This window comes from Monodelphis domestica, chromosome 6 (assembly GCF_027887165.1).
Source record: "Monodelphis domestica isolate mMonDom1 chromosome 6, mMonDom1.pri, whole genome shotgun sequence".
Classification (NCBI taxonomy): Eukaryota; Metazoa; Chordata; class Mammalia; order Didelphimorphia; family Didelphidae; genus Monodelphis; species Monodelphis domestica.
The window spans coordinates 75201770-75215532 of record NC_077232.1 but is presented as its reverse complement, the minus strand read 5'-3'; the positions used below and the strand labels follow the sequence as shown (position 1 = coordinate 75215532).

At 40.7% G+C, this 13763-nt stretch overlaps 1 protein-coding gene across 1 annotated transcript in view; it reads left to right on the top strand.

The window, feature by feature from the left end:
- The window catches only part of DGKQ (diacylglycerol kinase theta), a 116629-nt gene that overhangs the window by 66100 nt on the left and 36766 nt on the right, over positions 1 to 13763 (top strand). The window contains exons 12-15 of the mRNA XM_056802275.1: positions 2169 to 2230; positions 4305 to 4455; positions 6885 to 6923; positions 9356 to 9471. Of these exons, the coding sequence (XP_056658253.1) occupies positions 2169 to 2230; positions 4305 to 4455; positions 6885 to 6923; positions 9356 to 9471 (368 nt within the window). The remainder of the gene's footprint in view (positions 1 to 2168; positions 2231 to 4304; positions 4456 to 6884; positions 6924 to 9355; positions 9472 to 13763) is intronic.

The window sequence follows — 13763 nt, the reverse complement described above, 5'->3', positions numbered from 1 at the left end:
AAAAATAGATAAAAATAGGATAAAAATTTAAAAAAAAAATAGGGCCAGCAGTTGATATTCTCTAAACCTGCATTTCTAAGTGGAGAGGGTGGACATGAAGGAGAGCCAGCTGAACCGTGGTTACAGTGCAACATGGTCCTGGGTAGCCTGGCTATCTGGGTGACTTCCATTGGATCACTGAGTCCAAGTTAGGGTTAGTGTTGGGTTTAGGGTTAGGGTTAGGGTTAGGGTTGGAGTGTTTAAGGTCTTAATTAAAACTCTTGGTCTTGGGATAGCTAGGTAGCACAATGGATAGAGCTGGCCCAGAATTGGGAGAACTTAGGTTCAAATGTAGTCTCAGACACTTTCTATCTTTGTGACCTTAAATAAGCCACTTCTCCTCAATTGCCTAGCTCTTACCACTCTTCTGACTTATTGATTCTAAGACAGAAGGTAAGTGTTTTTAAAAAAAAAAATTGGTCATTCGGTCAGGATAGCTGCATCCTTGACAGTCCTTTTGGAGCTCTAGGGGGACTTAGAGGTAGAAGGAAGCAGCATCTTCCTGGGATATCCCCCTGGGCTATGAAAATAGCCAACCACACTCCCACTTATATTTAGTTAGGCTGGGGCAATTGTGATGTTGAAAGAGCCTGAGGTGTGGTTTCAAGTCCCAGCTCTGCCCCTTCCTGGTTATTTGAATCCTGTGGGCTTCAGTCTCCTCCCATGGACACTGAAACATTTGGGCTAAATAACTCCACTCTAAAACCTCTTTCATCTACCACCACTATGATCCCTAGACTTCATACCTGTCTTTGCTGTTCCTTTGCTTGAGTAACATTGGGAGACAAACTCCTTTTTCATTTTTGAGTCTTGGTTTTTGTCATATTTCTGATAGAGCTGATAACATTTCTATGGTGCCCATTCTGGATTGTTGTGAGAAAAGCAGCCATTGGTGTCCGACTTCAAGAGAAATGGGCTGCATGGGTTAGGGTTCCCAATAAACATTATCCATGTTGTAGTTTATTTTTGTTTATTTTGTTCAGCAGTTCCCAATTACATTTTGGTCTGGTGCAGGCCCCACTTGGGGAGTTTTGTAGCCACCATTTTGATTCCTCTGCTGTTAACCCTCATACTGGATCTGCTTTTCTTCATATCATCATCATCATCATCATCAGTCCATGTTGTCCCAGTGTCTCCTCTCAATTCCTTTAGTTCAGCAAAACCTATATTCAGAACCAACTTGGAGGCAGCTGAGTGACTCAGTGGGTTGAGGGCCAGGCCCAGAGACGGGGAGAGGAGGGGTCTTGGATTTAAAGCTGGTCTAAGACACTTCTTAGCTGTGTGACTCTGGGTAAGTCACTTAACTCCAATTGCTTAGCCTTTACTGCTCTTCTGCTTTGGAACCAATTCTTAGTGCTGATTCTAAGAGAGGGGAAAAAGTAAAAAAAAATTTTTTTTAGAGAATCAGCTTGGTGGGGCAGCTAGGTAGCAAAGTGGATAGAGCATCAGTCAGGAGGCCTTGGGTTTAAATATGGCCTTAGATACTTCCTAACTGTACGATCCTGCCAAGTCACTTAATCCCAATTGCCTATTCTTTGCCGATCTTCTGTCTTAGAATTAACATTAAAATAGAAGTTAAGGGTTTAAAAAATAAAACAAAACAACCCAACATGGTGCAGAGACTTTGCTGGATGCTGAAGGAAATAGAGAGCTGAGATTCATCCAAGATGAGTGTTCATATTTTAGGCAAGTGCGATAGAATTAATGTTCTTTAAGCCCAGGAAATGCTTTGCTTTCCAACTTTGTATCTCTAGCACCTAGGTCAGCACCTTTGCTTAGAAGACACTTAATATTGAACAGAAAATAGTTCTCTTGTGGGCAGAGTGAGTACATCTCCTCTTCCCTTCCCAGGTTTGTTCTCATGGCTCCCTCATTTGTACCGACCCACTTTCCATCTTCTAAATCTCCTACACATGGACCATTGGGTCCTGTACACGTCAAAGGGCTCACCTTTTAAACTGAGGCCAGATACATGTCTAGACGTCCAGCAGAGTCCAGCAATCTATAGCCATAGAGCTATTTCCAAATCCATGAAAAATCAAACAGTTGATTATTTTAAGCAAAAGCATGTTTTCTCTCCAAACTCCAAGATTCTTCAACTCCTCTCAATGTCTTTTGAATCCTTTTAGTTCAGCGGATGACACTGACTGATGAGGAATTAATTCTCAACAGACTTCATGACATCCGAAAGGTAATTATGATGTGTGAACTTTCTGTTGTATTTCTTGGGGGATGGACAGTTGTCCTGACTGGACTTTGACCATACGTCCAAAGAAAGATGGGGGACGTGATGGAATTTTAGTGCTGCTCTCACTGAAAGCAATCCTCTGGGCCTAGGGAGGTCCTAATCTTCAGAATTTCTGGAGGGAGATCTTATTATTTAGGGTCCCTGGGAAACTTTCCACTTTTAGTTTAATTCAGTGAACATTTACTGAGTACCAACTGCATACAAGGTCCTCCTTCCCTCTTTCATTTGTGGGATTTTAAAGGAAAGGAGAGAAGTTCTAGAAGAGGCTTTTTTCCTTGTTAACTCAAGAGTTCAGTCATGATGCTTTCATTTATATATCTATGTGCATACCAATAGATACATGTATTTATGCATATGTTTGACTATATCCATTACTTGTGTGTGTGTAGCTTTGTGTTTGATATAATAGAGAAAGATCTGGTATGGTCATCAGAAGACCTGGTTTGGTCCTAGTTGCTGACATTAGCTTGCTGCGTTGACCGTAGGCAATTGATGTAAGCCTTCCTTTCCTTAGCAGGAAAATGTATAGACCGTCATGTGCTCTGCGTTGCCCTCTAGCTCAGATATCCCATGAGTGTCTGTGCTTCTCTGACTCTTTTTGGGCTCTTCAGACTGCCTCAGATGCTTCAGACGGTGGGAAGGGTTACGTGTGGTTCATAGAACCCAAGCTCTCAGAAGTGGAGGAGACTTCAAAGTCTAGCTGCCACCTAAATCATTAAACCTTTCTATAAATGTGAATCCAGCCAGTACTTGAAGGCTTCCAGTAATGAGAAGTTCATTACCCACCAAGGTGTTCCATTCCACTTTGGGGAACTCTCAGGGTTAGGAAATTTTTTTTTATGTAGAGCTTAATTTGTGTCTCCATGATTGCTTCTCATGGCTGCTATTTTTACCTTTTGGGTCCAGGAAGAACAAATCTGATTCATTTTTCTTTTCTAGATGATAGATGATGGAAGGCAGCTGCTATGTTGTTCCTGAGTGTTGTTTTTTTTTTAACTCTAGGCTAAACATTCATACTTTTCTTTGCTAGATCCTTGAATGGCATTATTCTGATGGTCCTCCTCCTGCTGTGCCTCAGTTTGTCAAAAACCTTCCTAAAATGTGCCCAGAACTATTCACAGCACTGTAGGTGTGGTCTAACCAAAGCATGGAGTAAACATTTGGGACTCCCCCCTTTTTTCATTCTAGCCACTCTTCCTCTGTTAATACAGCCTAAGATGGAGTGAGTTTTTTGGGCTGCCATGTCACATTCACTGTTCACTCCTGTTAAGTTTTATTTATTTATTTATTTTAATAAGCTATTTTCTAAACAGGCTGCTGCCATCCAGTACTTAGGCAGCTGATTTTTTGAGTCCAACTGAAAACTGCTGGTGTAATGAAAAGAGCTCTGAATTGGGGGTCAAAAGGATCATGGCATGGAACAAGTCTCTATGGGCCTCATTTTACTCTTCTCTAAAATGGAGACTCAGTGATCCCTCTGAAACCCAGGAGGTTAGATTCACCCTGTAAATTTTTGTAATTCTGCCATTATTCTGGCCTAGCAAGGTATCTTAGATCCATGTTATATAAGAACATTCTTTGTTACCTCTAATCATGGCAAGCCTTTTCCCTCCTAGTTTATTTTTTTCCCTTTTCTTCTTCCTCTTCCTCCTCATTTTGCTCTCTTTTAAAAATATAAATGCCTCTTCTGCTTCCCTGCTTGGTTCTTGTCTTGAATGATAAACTGTCAGAGCTGAGTGATAATTTAATTCAGTTCTCTCCATAGAGGAATGAGGAAACTGAAGCCCAGAGGCAGGAAGTTTTTTGCTTAAAGTCACATAGGAAATTAGTGGGAGAGTCACACTAGAACCCAGATCTCTTCAGCTCTAGACCAGGTCTTTTTCTTCTTCACTGAGTAGTTTCCTAGACTGCTCTCAGATCGATTGTCTACCCAGGCTGGTGATTTTCTGCCATCATGATAATCCTACTACCATCTCCAAGCATCCCTGGGTTCACTGCCACTTTTCCCATTTTCCAGACTTCCATACGTCAGATGAACCAGACAAGATTTTATGTGGTAGAAAATGGTGATGCCACCACACAAGTGAACCTGTTTGTTGGAGGTCTGCCCACCCAGCTCTCTGCTGAAGAATATACTCATATCTTAAAGGAAGATTTGGCTATCAAAAGTGAGTAAAAAAAAAAGTCCCCCAAACAGCTGTTTTTGCCTATTCTCTTATAATTTTGATTTCCTTTCTGTTTACTAATCACTTCAGAATTTTCTGAGCAGCTTCTTTTCCCCTTTTTGCTCTGAATTGCTCTGTACTGCTGCCATTTTTAATGTTGCCCTAGAGAAAGAACTAGCCTTGAGAAGAAAACTGAAGGAACATCCTCAGGCTCTGCCCTTGTCACAGCCTTGGGGAGAAGCTCAGCATTATTTGCTTCAGCCTATTTTTCCAGCTCCATCAGACATTATTCTGTATTTTACAGTCTAGCCCAAATCAGCTTTATTGCTCTTGCTTTTATTTTTAAAAAATCATTTATTTGTTACATTAAAGTTCCCAAGAATCTCCCTTTTTCCTTCTCTACTCCACACTAGAGGCAGTGTCATTTAACAAAAAAGTATATGTATATATAAAATCAAATCATGCATATGTTTGTGACTTCTTTCTCTGGATGTGGACATTCACAGTCATTCTTCAAATGATATTTTTGTGGCTGGATGTAATGGTCTTGGCTTTGCTTGTTTCATTTTTCATAATTTCATGTAGCTTGCTCATCATTTCTTAATGGACAGTAGTATTCTATCACAGTCATAGGCTACATCTTGTTCAGCCATTTCCCAGTTGATGGGCATCCCCTTAATTTCTGGTTCTTACCCAACACAAAGAGAGCTGCTAGAAATATTTTAGAACACAGAAATTCTTTTCTTTTTTTCCCTGTTCACCTTGGGGAACAGACCTAATAGTATTAACTGCATTAAAGAGTATACAATTTTATAACTCTTTGGGCATAATTCCAGATTGCTCTCCATAATGATTGGATCAGTTCTTTCTTGGTCTTTCTGATACGTGACACTCCATCTCCCATCTCCATGCTTTTGCATTGCCTACCTCCATCTTCAGTTCCACTTGGTCGGATCCCTTACTTCCTTTAAGACTTAGCACTGTCTTCCACATGAAGCCCTTCCTGATTGCCCCAATAGCAAGGACTCTGGCTCCCTAAACTATCTTTCATACTTTGTATTTATTCTTTATGGACCTGTATGTATAAATATTGGCTCATCTGGGTGAATGTAAATTCTTTGAGAACGGGGACTCATTTTTAATCTTTGTATCTCTCCTTCCCAGCATACTGCCTAGCATATAGTGCTTAATAATGCTTAATATAAACTTCTTGCCTTCTCAGTGGAGTGGGAAGAAAATGGGAGAGAATTTGGAACTCAAAAGTGTAAAAAACAAAAGTTAAAAACTGTTTTTACATGTAAACAAAAAAAGAAAATAATTTTTTAAAATAAAAGAAATAAATCATGCTTAGTCTTAGCAAGTGCTTAATAAATCCTTGTTGATTCATTGACTGCCCTCAGAAGAGTTCAAAGTCTTGGGGAGTCAGAGAAAGAATAGATTGAGCCCCCAGACTGAGGGAGGCAAGACTGATATGCGTGGAAGAGAGACTGTTATGTGATGGTATCTACCAACTTTAATTTGAGTAAAAATTAGGTACAAAATGCATTACAATAGACAAAGGGCTGTTGGTGGTCAGAAAAGGGAAGACTTTGTTGTTTCTAGCACTCAGGGAAGGCTTCTTGCATGAGGTTCTTCTTGAGGTGATCCTTGAAGATTTGGAGTAACCTTGGGCTATTCTTACCTTTTTTTTTCTTTTGGTCTAGAAAATAGTTTGTGAAGAAAAAGATCAGGGGAGTTTAGTAGACGATAAAACAAAGTGGGCAATGTAGCGTGGTGACCAGAATGGGCTCGCTCAGTCTTTAGCTGCATTAATAGAGAAAGAGTAGCTGGAATGAAGGAGGAGAAGGTCCCAACTGTTTACTCCCTCCCTTGGTTAGACCACATCTCCACTCCTGGAAACAGTTCTAGTCACGTTTTAGGAAGTTTTTTGGCATTTTCAGTCAGTCTTTTTGATGAACATTTCATAGACTCTGCCCTGGCACTCTCGTTGGTTTTCTGTGTGGTCTTGGTCAGTCCAAAGTTTCTTAAGCACTGGAGCATTTGGGATACAAAGTGCAAGCAATAGTCTGTACTTTCAAGGAACTTGCAGTCTAATTAGGGAGGAAAGACCCCAGCACAGATCATTGTAATACTGAGGAGTCCTTCGTTTCCTTGATGCCTGATGATTAAGCAAGACTTCTCTGGCTACATTTGGGAAGATTGCATTAAAAAGTCTGTGAGAGCCCTTCTCGTTCTGGAGTTGCCCAAATGGATTTCTTCTGTTCTCCTTGACAGCTTGCAGATGGGGCCATTTCAACTGTGGGTTCAGAAAACAAGGGGAAAGAGCCACTAACAATAAGCTTTGAGTTTGTAGGACTCTGGACTCAGGGGTCCAGGAAAGTGGCACATGTGTTGAAGTTGGAAAAACTGACTTTCGTTTTCTCTTTTTATAGCCAATCTGGTGTCGGTAACGCACGTTTACACAAATCAAGGTAAGCAGGCTCGATATATCATATAAGAAATTATATATGTTATGTCAAGGATATGTATATAGAAGATATGTTGCAAAGAACCCTGGACTGGGGGACCAGAAAAATCTAATCTCTTTTGCATGACAGCTAACATCAGAAAGCCTCTCTAACCTTTTTAGCCTCAATTTTGTCCGCTGTAAAATGGGAATAGTACTTTTACTCCTTCTCTCATAGTTTTGTGATAAGGGTCAAGGGAGATCACTTTGCAAATCAGAAAGCACTCTATAAATGTCAGCTAGTAAGTTCTCTTGTGCTCCCCTGGTGAGATGGATGACTTTACTCATTAAGATGAGATGTAAAGAGTTATTCTTCTTCTTCTAGGCTCCACCTTGAATAATTTATAAATCTTTCTGGCTTGTTCTGTCCCCGAGGGAAACAGCATGAATTCAAAGTGGCTGGTAAAAATTATTTGGGATATTAAATGTATTCACTTTCAGATTTGTATCTGAAACTTTTCTTAAAGAATAGGAATAGAAAATAGACAGGGAGATACATTGTCAAACAATGTTGTTGCCTATCTCCAAATTGCTCTCTAGGACGGTGGATAGAACATTATTTCTGGAGTCAGGGAGATTTGTCTTCCTGAGTTCAAATCAGACCTCAGACACTTAATAGCTGTGTGACCCTGGACAAGTCACCTAACCCCATCTACTAGCCCAGCCATCTCTACTACTCCTTTCCTTGGCACTGAGAAATAGTATAGATTCCAAGGCAGAAGGTAAGGGTTTAAAAAAAATAAGTTCAGAGACCCTATGTTTAAAAACCTAGACTAGATGTTCTAGAAAAGGTCCCTTCTGGCTCCTGTGATATTTGAATCTTAGAAATGGAGGAGAAGCCCAGAAGTCTCACATTCAATCTGCCCTGCGTGAACCTCCCCTCTACGGCATTTCTGACAAGTCACCATCCAGCGGCTACTTAAATTTCTAATCGTGGGGAACTTGTCACCCTCCTATGGGAGCCCACTGATTCCAAATGGATTATTAGGAAATGTTTTCTTATTATTAGGAAATACTGTTCCCCAATGCAGTTTTAAGCTCTGATAACTAGCACCATATATTTTAATTTGTTTATATCACATAAATGTTATCTGTGTATTTTATATTTAGCTTAAATTCTATATTAATATCAATTATATATAATTTTAATAGTTAATCACTTTTATGCTATTGAATATTTTATACCCCCATAGTCTTAGTGCAGTTTAAAGTTTTAATAGCTTAAATATATTTATGTTAATATATTACATATTAACATATTTTATTATAATATTTAATCACTTTCAAGCAATAGAAGGTTAAGACTATACCAAGACTTTGAGGAAACCCTGGATTAAGCCAATATCTATCTTGCTATAGCTTCCCTCCATCATCCCTCGGTTTCTTGTCTGGGTTCAAGCAAAACAAATCTAATTCCAACTCTCCCTGATAGGCTGACCTTCAGATACTTTTAAGGGAGGTCTTATTTAGCTGAGATTATCTAAATGATCACAGCAATAGAGATCCGAGCCGATGCTAGCAAGGCAAAGCTGTCTTCCACTGGAGAGTGATTTTTGAATCAAAGAAAATGAGGGCAGCAGGTAGAGCACGCTGGATCTGGGTGACCCTGGACAAGTCATTTAAACCCAGTTGTCTAGCCCTTGCTGCTCCTCTGTCTTAGAGCTGATGCCAAGACAGAAGACAGGGATTTTTTTTTTTAGAGAAAGAAAAGAAAGTGAGATAGAAGAGGGGCAGAGAATCTGAAGGAAGCAAACCAGAAGAGCACACTCATTCTTGCCGCACTCCCTCCTCCTAACAAGGCTTTTCTTCTCTGAGCTTAAATAGCTTCAGCTGCTTCCATTAATTATTGCACGACATCCTATCCTAGTCCTGTCACCACTCTGTTTAATTTCTAGTGTTCTCAGAATCCCACCAGCCATTCTCTTCTTGGGCCCTTTTTGGGGATATGCATCTCTTCTGGAAAACTGCTGATAGAGAGATTTTGTAGGATTTAGTGCTGGCCGGGACTTTAGGTCAGAATTACGGACTTTCACATGGGTTCCTGCGGGGGCATTGTACTGACATTGGTGGACCCTCTGAAGTGTCAATATCATAAGGAACCTAGCGCTCATTCCCAACATTTTACAGAGGAAGAAACTGTGGCCAAGAGAGAAGAAGGGAATCATCCAAGGTCTCATAGTAGAGCAGGAATTTGAACCCAGGTTCTTCAATTCCAGATTCACTTAAAAGGTTAAGTCTCTGTGTGGCTTTTTCCTCCAATGATAGGTGCTGGTTGACCTCCTTGTAAAGCTCTTAGATTCCTCCCTTTTCTCCCCTAATTGACTTATGGGTTTTTTTGGGGGGCTGATTTTACTCGAGTCTCTAGTTAGGCATAAAAGCAAGTTGTTTTTATTTCAGGGGCTGTTGTACTTGACATCTCCTGTTTTTCGGAGGCAGAGAGAATATATATGCTCATTAAGGATACAATGGTCCAGGACAAACAGCTGATGGGAATTGTGATGCCTGAAGTGATGGTGAGTAAGGTACCTGCACCCCCATAGCCCCAGAGAGCTGATGACTTCCTCAAGTTAACAGGATTTGGCAGCAGAGCTGGACTTTGAACTGAGATCCTCAGACTCCAAAGCCCCTGTTTTGTTTTGTTTTGTTTTGTTTTGTTTTGTTTTTCTACTAAATTCCCCCACTTCCCTATGCAAGTAGCTGGACATGAGACAGGAAAGGAAGAGGTCAGAAAGAGAACAGGAAGCATTGGAATGTCACCATTTTTGGATAAACAGGGACCAAAATTCAGAAAGCCAAGTCATGGGTTCATTGTAGTCCAAGGTCATAATATAATTTATTTATAAATTATTTGTAAATTTGAATGAAAAAATGAGCCTCGAAAATCATGATGTGCTATTCAGATGTGAGGTGACCTTATCGATGGCAAAATTCTACCCAGTGATTAGCCATCTGATGGAAGACACTGGTACCATAGAACCAGGTTCACTCAAGTCAGTTAGCCTGTATTTACTGTTCCCTGGTAGACACTGTGAGGAATGCAGAGGAGAGAAAGGCACTGTTCTTTCTAAGAATAGTGGAATGTCTGAGTTGGGGAAGGGACCCTAGAGATCATCCAGTTCTAATGCAGTCTGTCTAAAAACTTTGATTGGCTTTTGATTTCCTAGAAGACAAAATATAAACTCCTTTCTTTGCCTGACATTTAAGGCTATTGACAGTCTGGTGTTAACCTCCTTTTCCAAATTTATCTTATATTTTTCACCTATATGAACTCACATTCCAACCAAACCACATCCTGCATGCCATTTTTCAGCTCTGGGCATTCATAGGTCATCCCCATCCCTGGTAGGATGACCTCCTCAGGGCTCTCTTTCAGAAATCTTCCTTCCCTCCAAGGCTCAGCTCAGGTGCTAGTCTTCTAAGAAGTCTTGCCCAATTTCCTTCTCCCTTCCCATCCAAAGTTGTTCTCTTCCCCTCTCAGATTTTCCTAGAACAGTTTGTTTGGATCTCTCTTTTGTCCCCCATCATTACCAGGCACCAAGGATTGGACATGGATTCTCTAGTAGAGTGGAAATTCCTTGAGGCCAAGGTCTGAGTCATCTTTTTAATCTTTATATTCCCTGCACGTAGCACAGTGTCCTATGCAGAGCAGGTGCGTAATAAATATTTATTTTGAACAAGAAGAACAAACTAAGGCCTAGAGAGGGGAAAGTGATATCCTAAGAGCTATGTAACAAGTTGAGATTGGGGTCTGAGTCTCCTGACTCCAAATCCAAGGTTCTTTCTAGATTATCATCTTACGTCCCTAGTTAGCCAATCTTCTTTCTTTTTTGTTGTTGTTTTCCAATCTTCTTTCTGAGTCAAGATTGTAATATATATGAAAAGTTAACTCACAACTATATGTTATATACATAATATAGATAATATGACATATATAATTATAATATATATATATATATATATATATATATGTGTGTGTGTGTGTGTGTGTATGTGCCTTGTGAACTAACCAACTGGTGCAGAAAGTAATGATTGTGGATTAAGATACCACGGGTCAGGGAAGACTTCTTGGAGGAGGAGGTATTTTATGCTAGGTCTTGAAGGGGAGGAAAAAGAAAGAGGGAGGAAGAGGATGAGCCAAGGCTCAAGGGTATGAATGAATCTACATGTTGGTGGAAGAGGAGGTTACAAAAATATATCAAGAACATGACTTAGAGTTTAGAGACCTTCTCGGTCCCTTCTCAGAGGTAGAAATACTGTCTCTTGGATATTTGTCTGTTCTGCAGTGAATTGTCCTGTTCCTCTCTCCTCCATCCATTGGCCCATGCCCTGATGGCCTTGAAGGGCTCCCGAGTACCCTCATAGCCGGCCAACAGGTGGCACTTCTGAGCCAATAAAATTGAGTATGCCTTCAGCCTTCCTAGAGAGTGGGAGGAAACTGCCTGCATAGATAGGCAGTTTCCTGAGCTAAATAGCCACAGAGCATAGCTGTGTAAGAATAGCAGTAGCAGTAGCAAGGGATGTTTAGTAAATTCACAATAGACAAAATCCAAGGAAGAATCAAAGTGAGAAAAATGACGGCATCGGAGGTCCATACAAAACAAACAAAGCAAACTCGAGATCCTATTGCAAGGGAGCAGATTTGACCTCATGGATTGGCCTTTCCAGTTGGAAGTGTGCGCCTCTTTCAAAGGAATAGTTTCTGCAAAAAGAGGGTTTTGGTGACTGGCATTGCGTTTGAAGAAGACCTGTTTGTGTGTAGAAATCCAGGAACTAGAACAGGAAGCAGGGTGGAGAGGAGAGCATTTGGGTGAAAGTCCCTGCCACCAGAAATAGAAGCGGTATTGTCATTCGAGTAAACCACAGAGTGCCCCTACAGAATGAGGAAATAGATGAATTCAGGAAAGAGATGGTAAGCTTAGCGAATGAGGGTGTTAGCTGGTACCAATGGAGGACTTCCCTTATCTTGTCTTTTGTTGTAGCTTTCTCTGCCCAAAGCAGAGCAGCTAATAATTTTCTAGCTTGTCAGATAATCATTTTAACCTTCAAAGGGGGAGGAACCAGTGATGAGAACTATGTTCAGGACCTGAATATTCACCAACAAGGGGAAAAGTTTCTGGGGTAGAAATAATGGGAATCTGGGGAAAGTGACCCTATCTTTTATAGTATTTGTGATGGAAAAAAGAGAGAGGAAAATTGGTCATGGCCTGACATGCACACTGGAGTTTTGGGAGAGTGGATTTCAGAGGGTCCAGAGAAAAAATAGATTGGATTCCGTGGCTTCAATTTCTTTAGGGAAAATCAGCCCAGGAGAGAATAAATGCAATAGTGAAGGCACTACTGAGGAAGAAAAGAGATCAGTGTGAGGGGCAGCTAAGTGGCTCAGTGGATAGACAGCCAAGCCTAGAGATAGGAGGTCCTGCATCCATATGTGGACTCAGGCATTTCCTAGCTGTGTAATCCTGTTACCTAGCCCTTACCTTTCTTCTGCCCTGGAACCTGTATTGATTCTAATACACTGAGAGAGACTATTGCCCCAGGGTATTCTGCTCTGGTTGGTCAGTATCTGGAGTGTTGTGTTCAGAGCCAGGCAGGACACTTTATTTCATTTCATTTATTTATTTATTTGTTTGTTTGTTCATTTATTTATTCATCTATCTATCTATCTATCTATCTATCTATCTATCTATCTATTTCAACCCCTACCTTCTGTGTCACACATCAATTCTAAGTCAGAAGAGCAATAAGAGTGAGGCAATCAGGGTTAAGTGACTTGCCCCCAGGGTCAAGGGGAAGGAGTAACTTTTTAAGAAGTGCATTGACCAACCAAAGCCCCCCTCAAAAGGAGGGTGACCTTCTCTGTTGGAATTGTGCCATAGGGTAGGGGTGGGGGACAGCTGGGTGGCTCAGTGGATTGAGAGCTGGTCCTAGGTTAAAATCTGGCTTCAGATACTTCCCAGCTGTGTGACCCTGGGCAAGTCACTTAACCTCCATTGCCTAGCCCTTACCACTCTTCTGTGTGGCATTTAAAAGAGTTGGAGACATAAACTGTAAGAGTTAAAATGGTTGAGGTTGTAAACTGTAGTGAGTAAAATAGTGGAAGATATAAATTGTAGTAGATATAAGAGTGGGTGAGTAAATTATGACCACAGAAAATATGTTTCACTATAGTGTCTTGGTTTTAAATCAAATATAAGGTGGTTGCCAGGGAAATATTCCCAATTATAAATATACCCAAGTCAACTGGGTTTTATAGAGATTTTAATTAATAATACAATGAGGAATTAAAGAAAGAGAGAGAGAGTAAGAAAGGAAATAAGTATGAAGGGCCTTAAGCCAACATGGCCTAGACCTGAGTCTTAAGAGAGAAAGATCAGTCAGTCTTTAATCACTTACCACAAGATCTGTCTAAGCAAGGATTCTAGTGACACCAGGCCAGCTCCATCTCAGCTGACTCCACCAGCTCAATGCCTGAATCTGAATGTGTCCAATGTCCCAGAGAGAGAGAGAGAGAGAGAGAGAGAGAGAGAGAGAGAGAGACCCTTCAAGGCAGCCTTGGCCAGCTGCCTCCTTCAATTCAGCCTTTCCCAGCTGACTGACTTCCTACTCAGATTTCTCATCTCCTTATATAGGGCATTTTCTCCTTTGTCACCTCCCCTAAATTCTTACATCCACCAATCACAGTAGACGTTTTTCAAAGGACAGACCATTCTTAATTCACATTTTGTTATCACCTTCTTAATTCACATCTTGCTCTCACCTTTTCTGGGTAGACTAAAACTTCTGAGTAATTCACATCAGGAAAGCT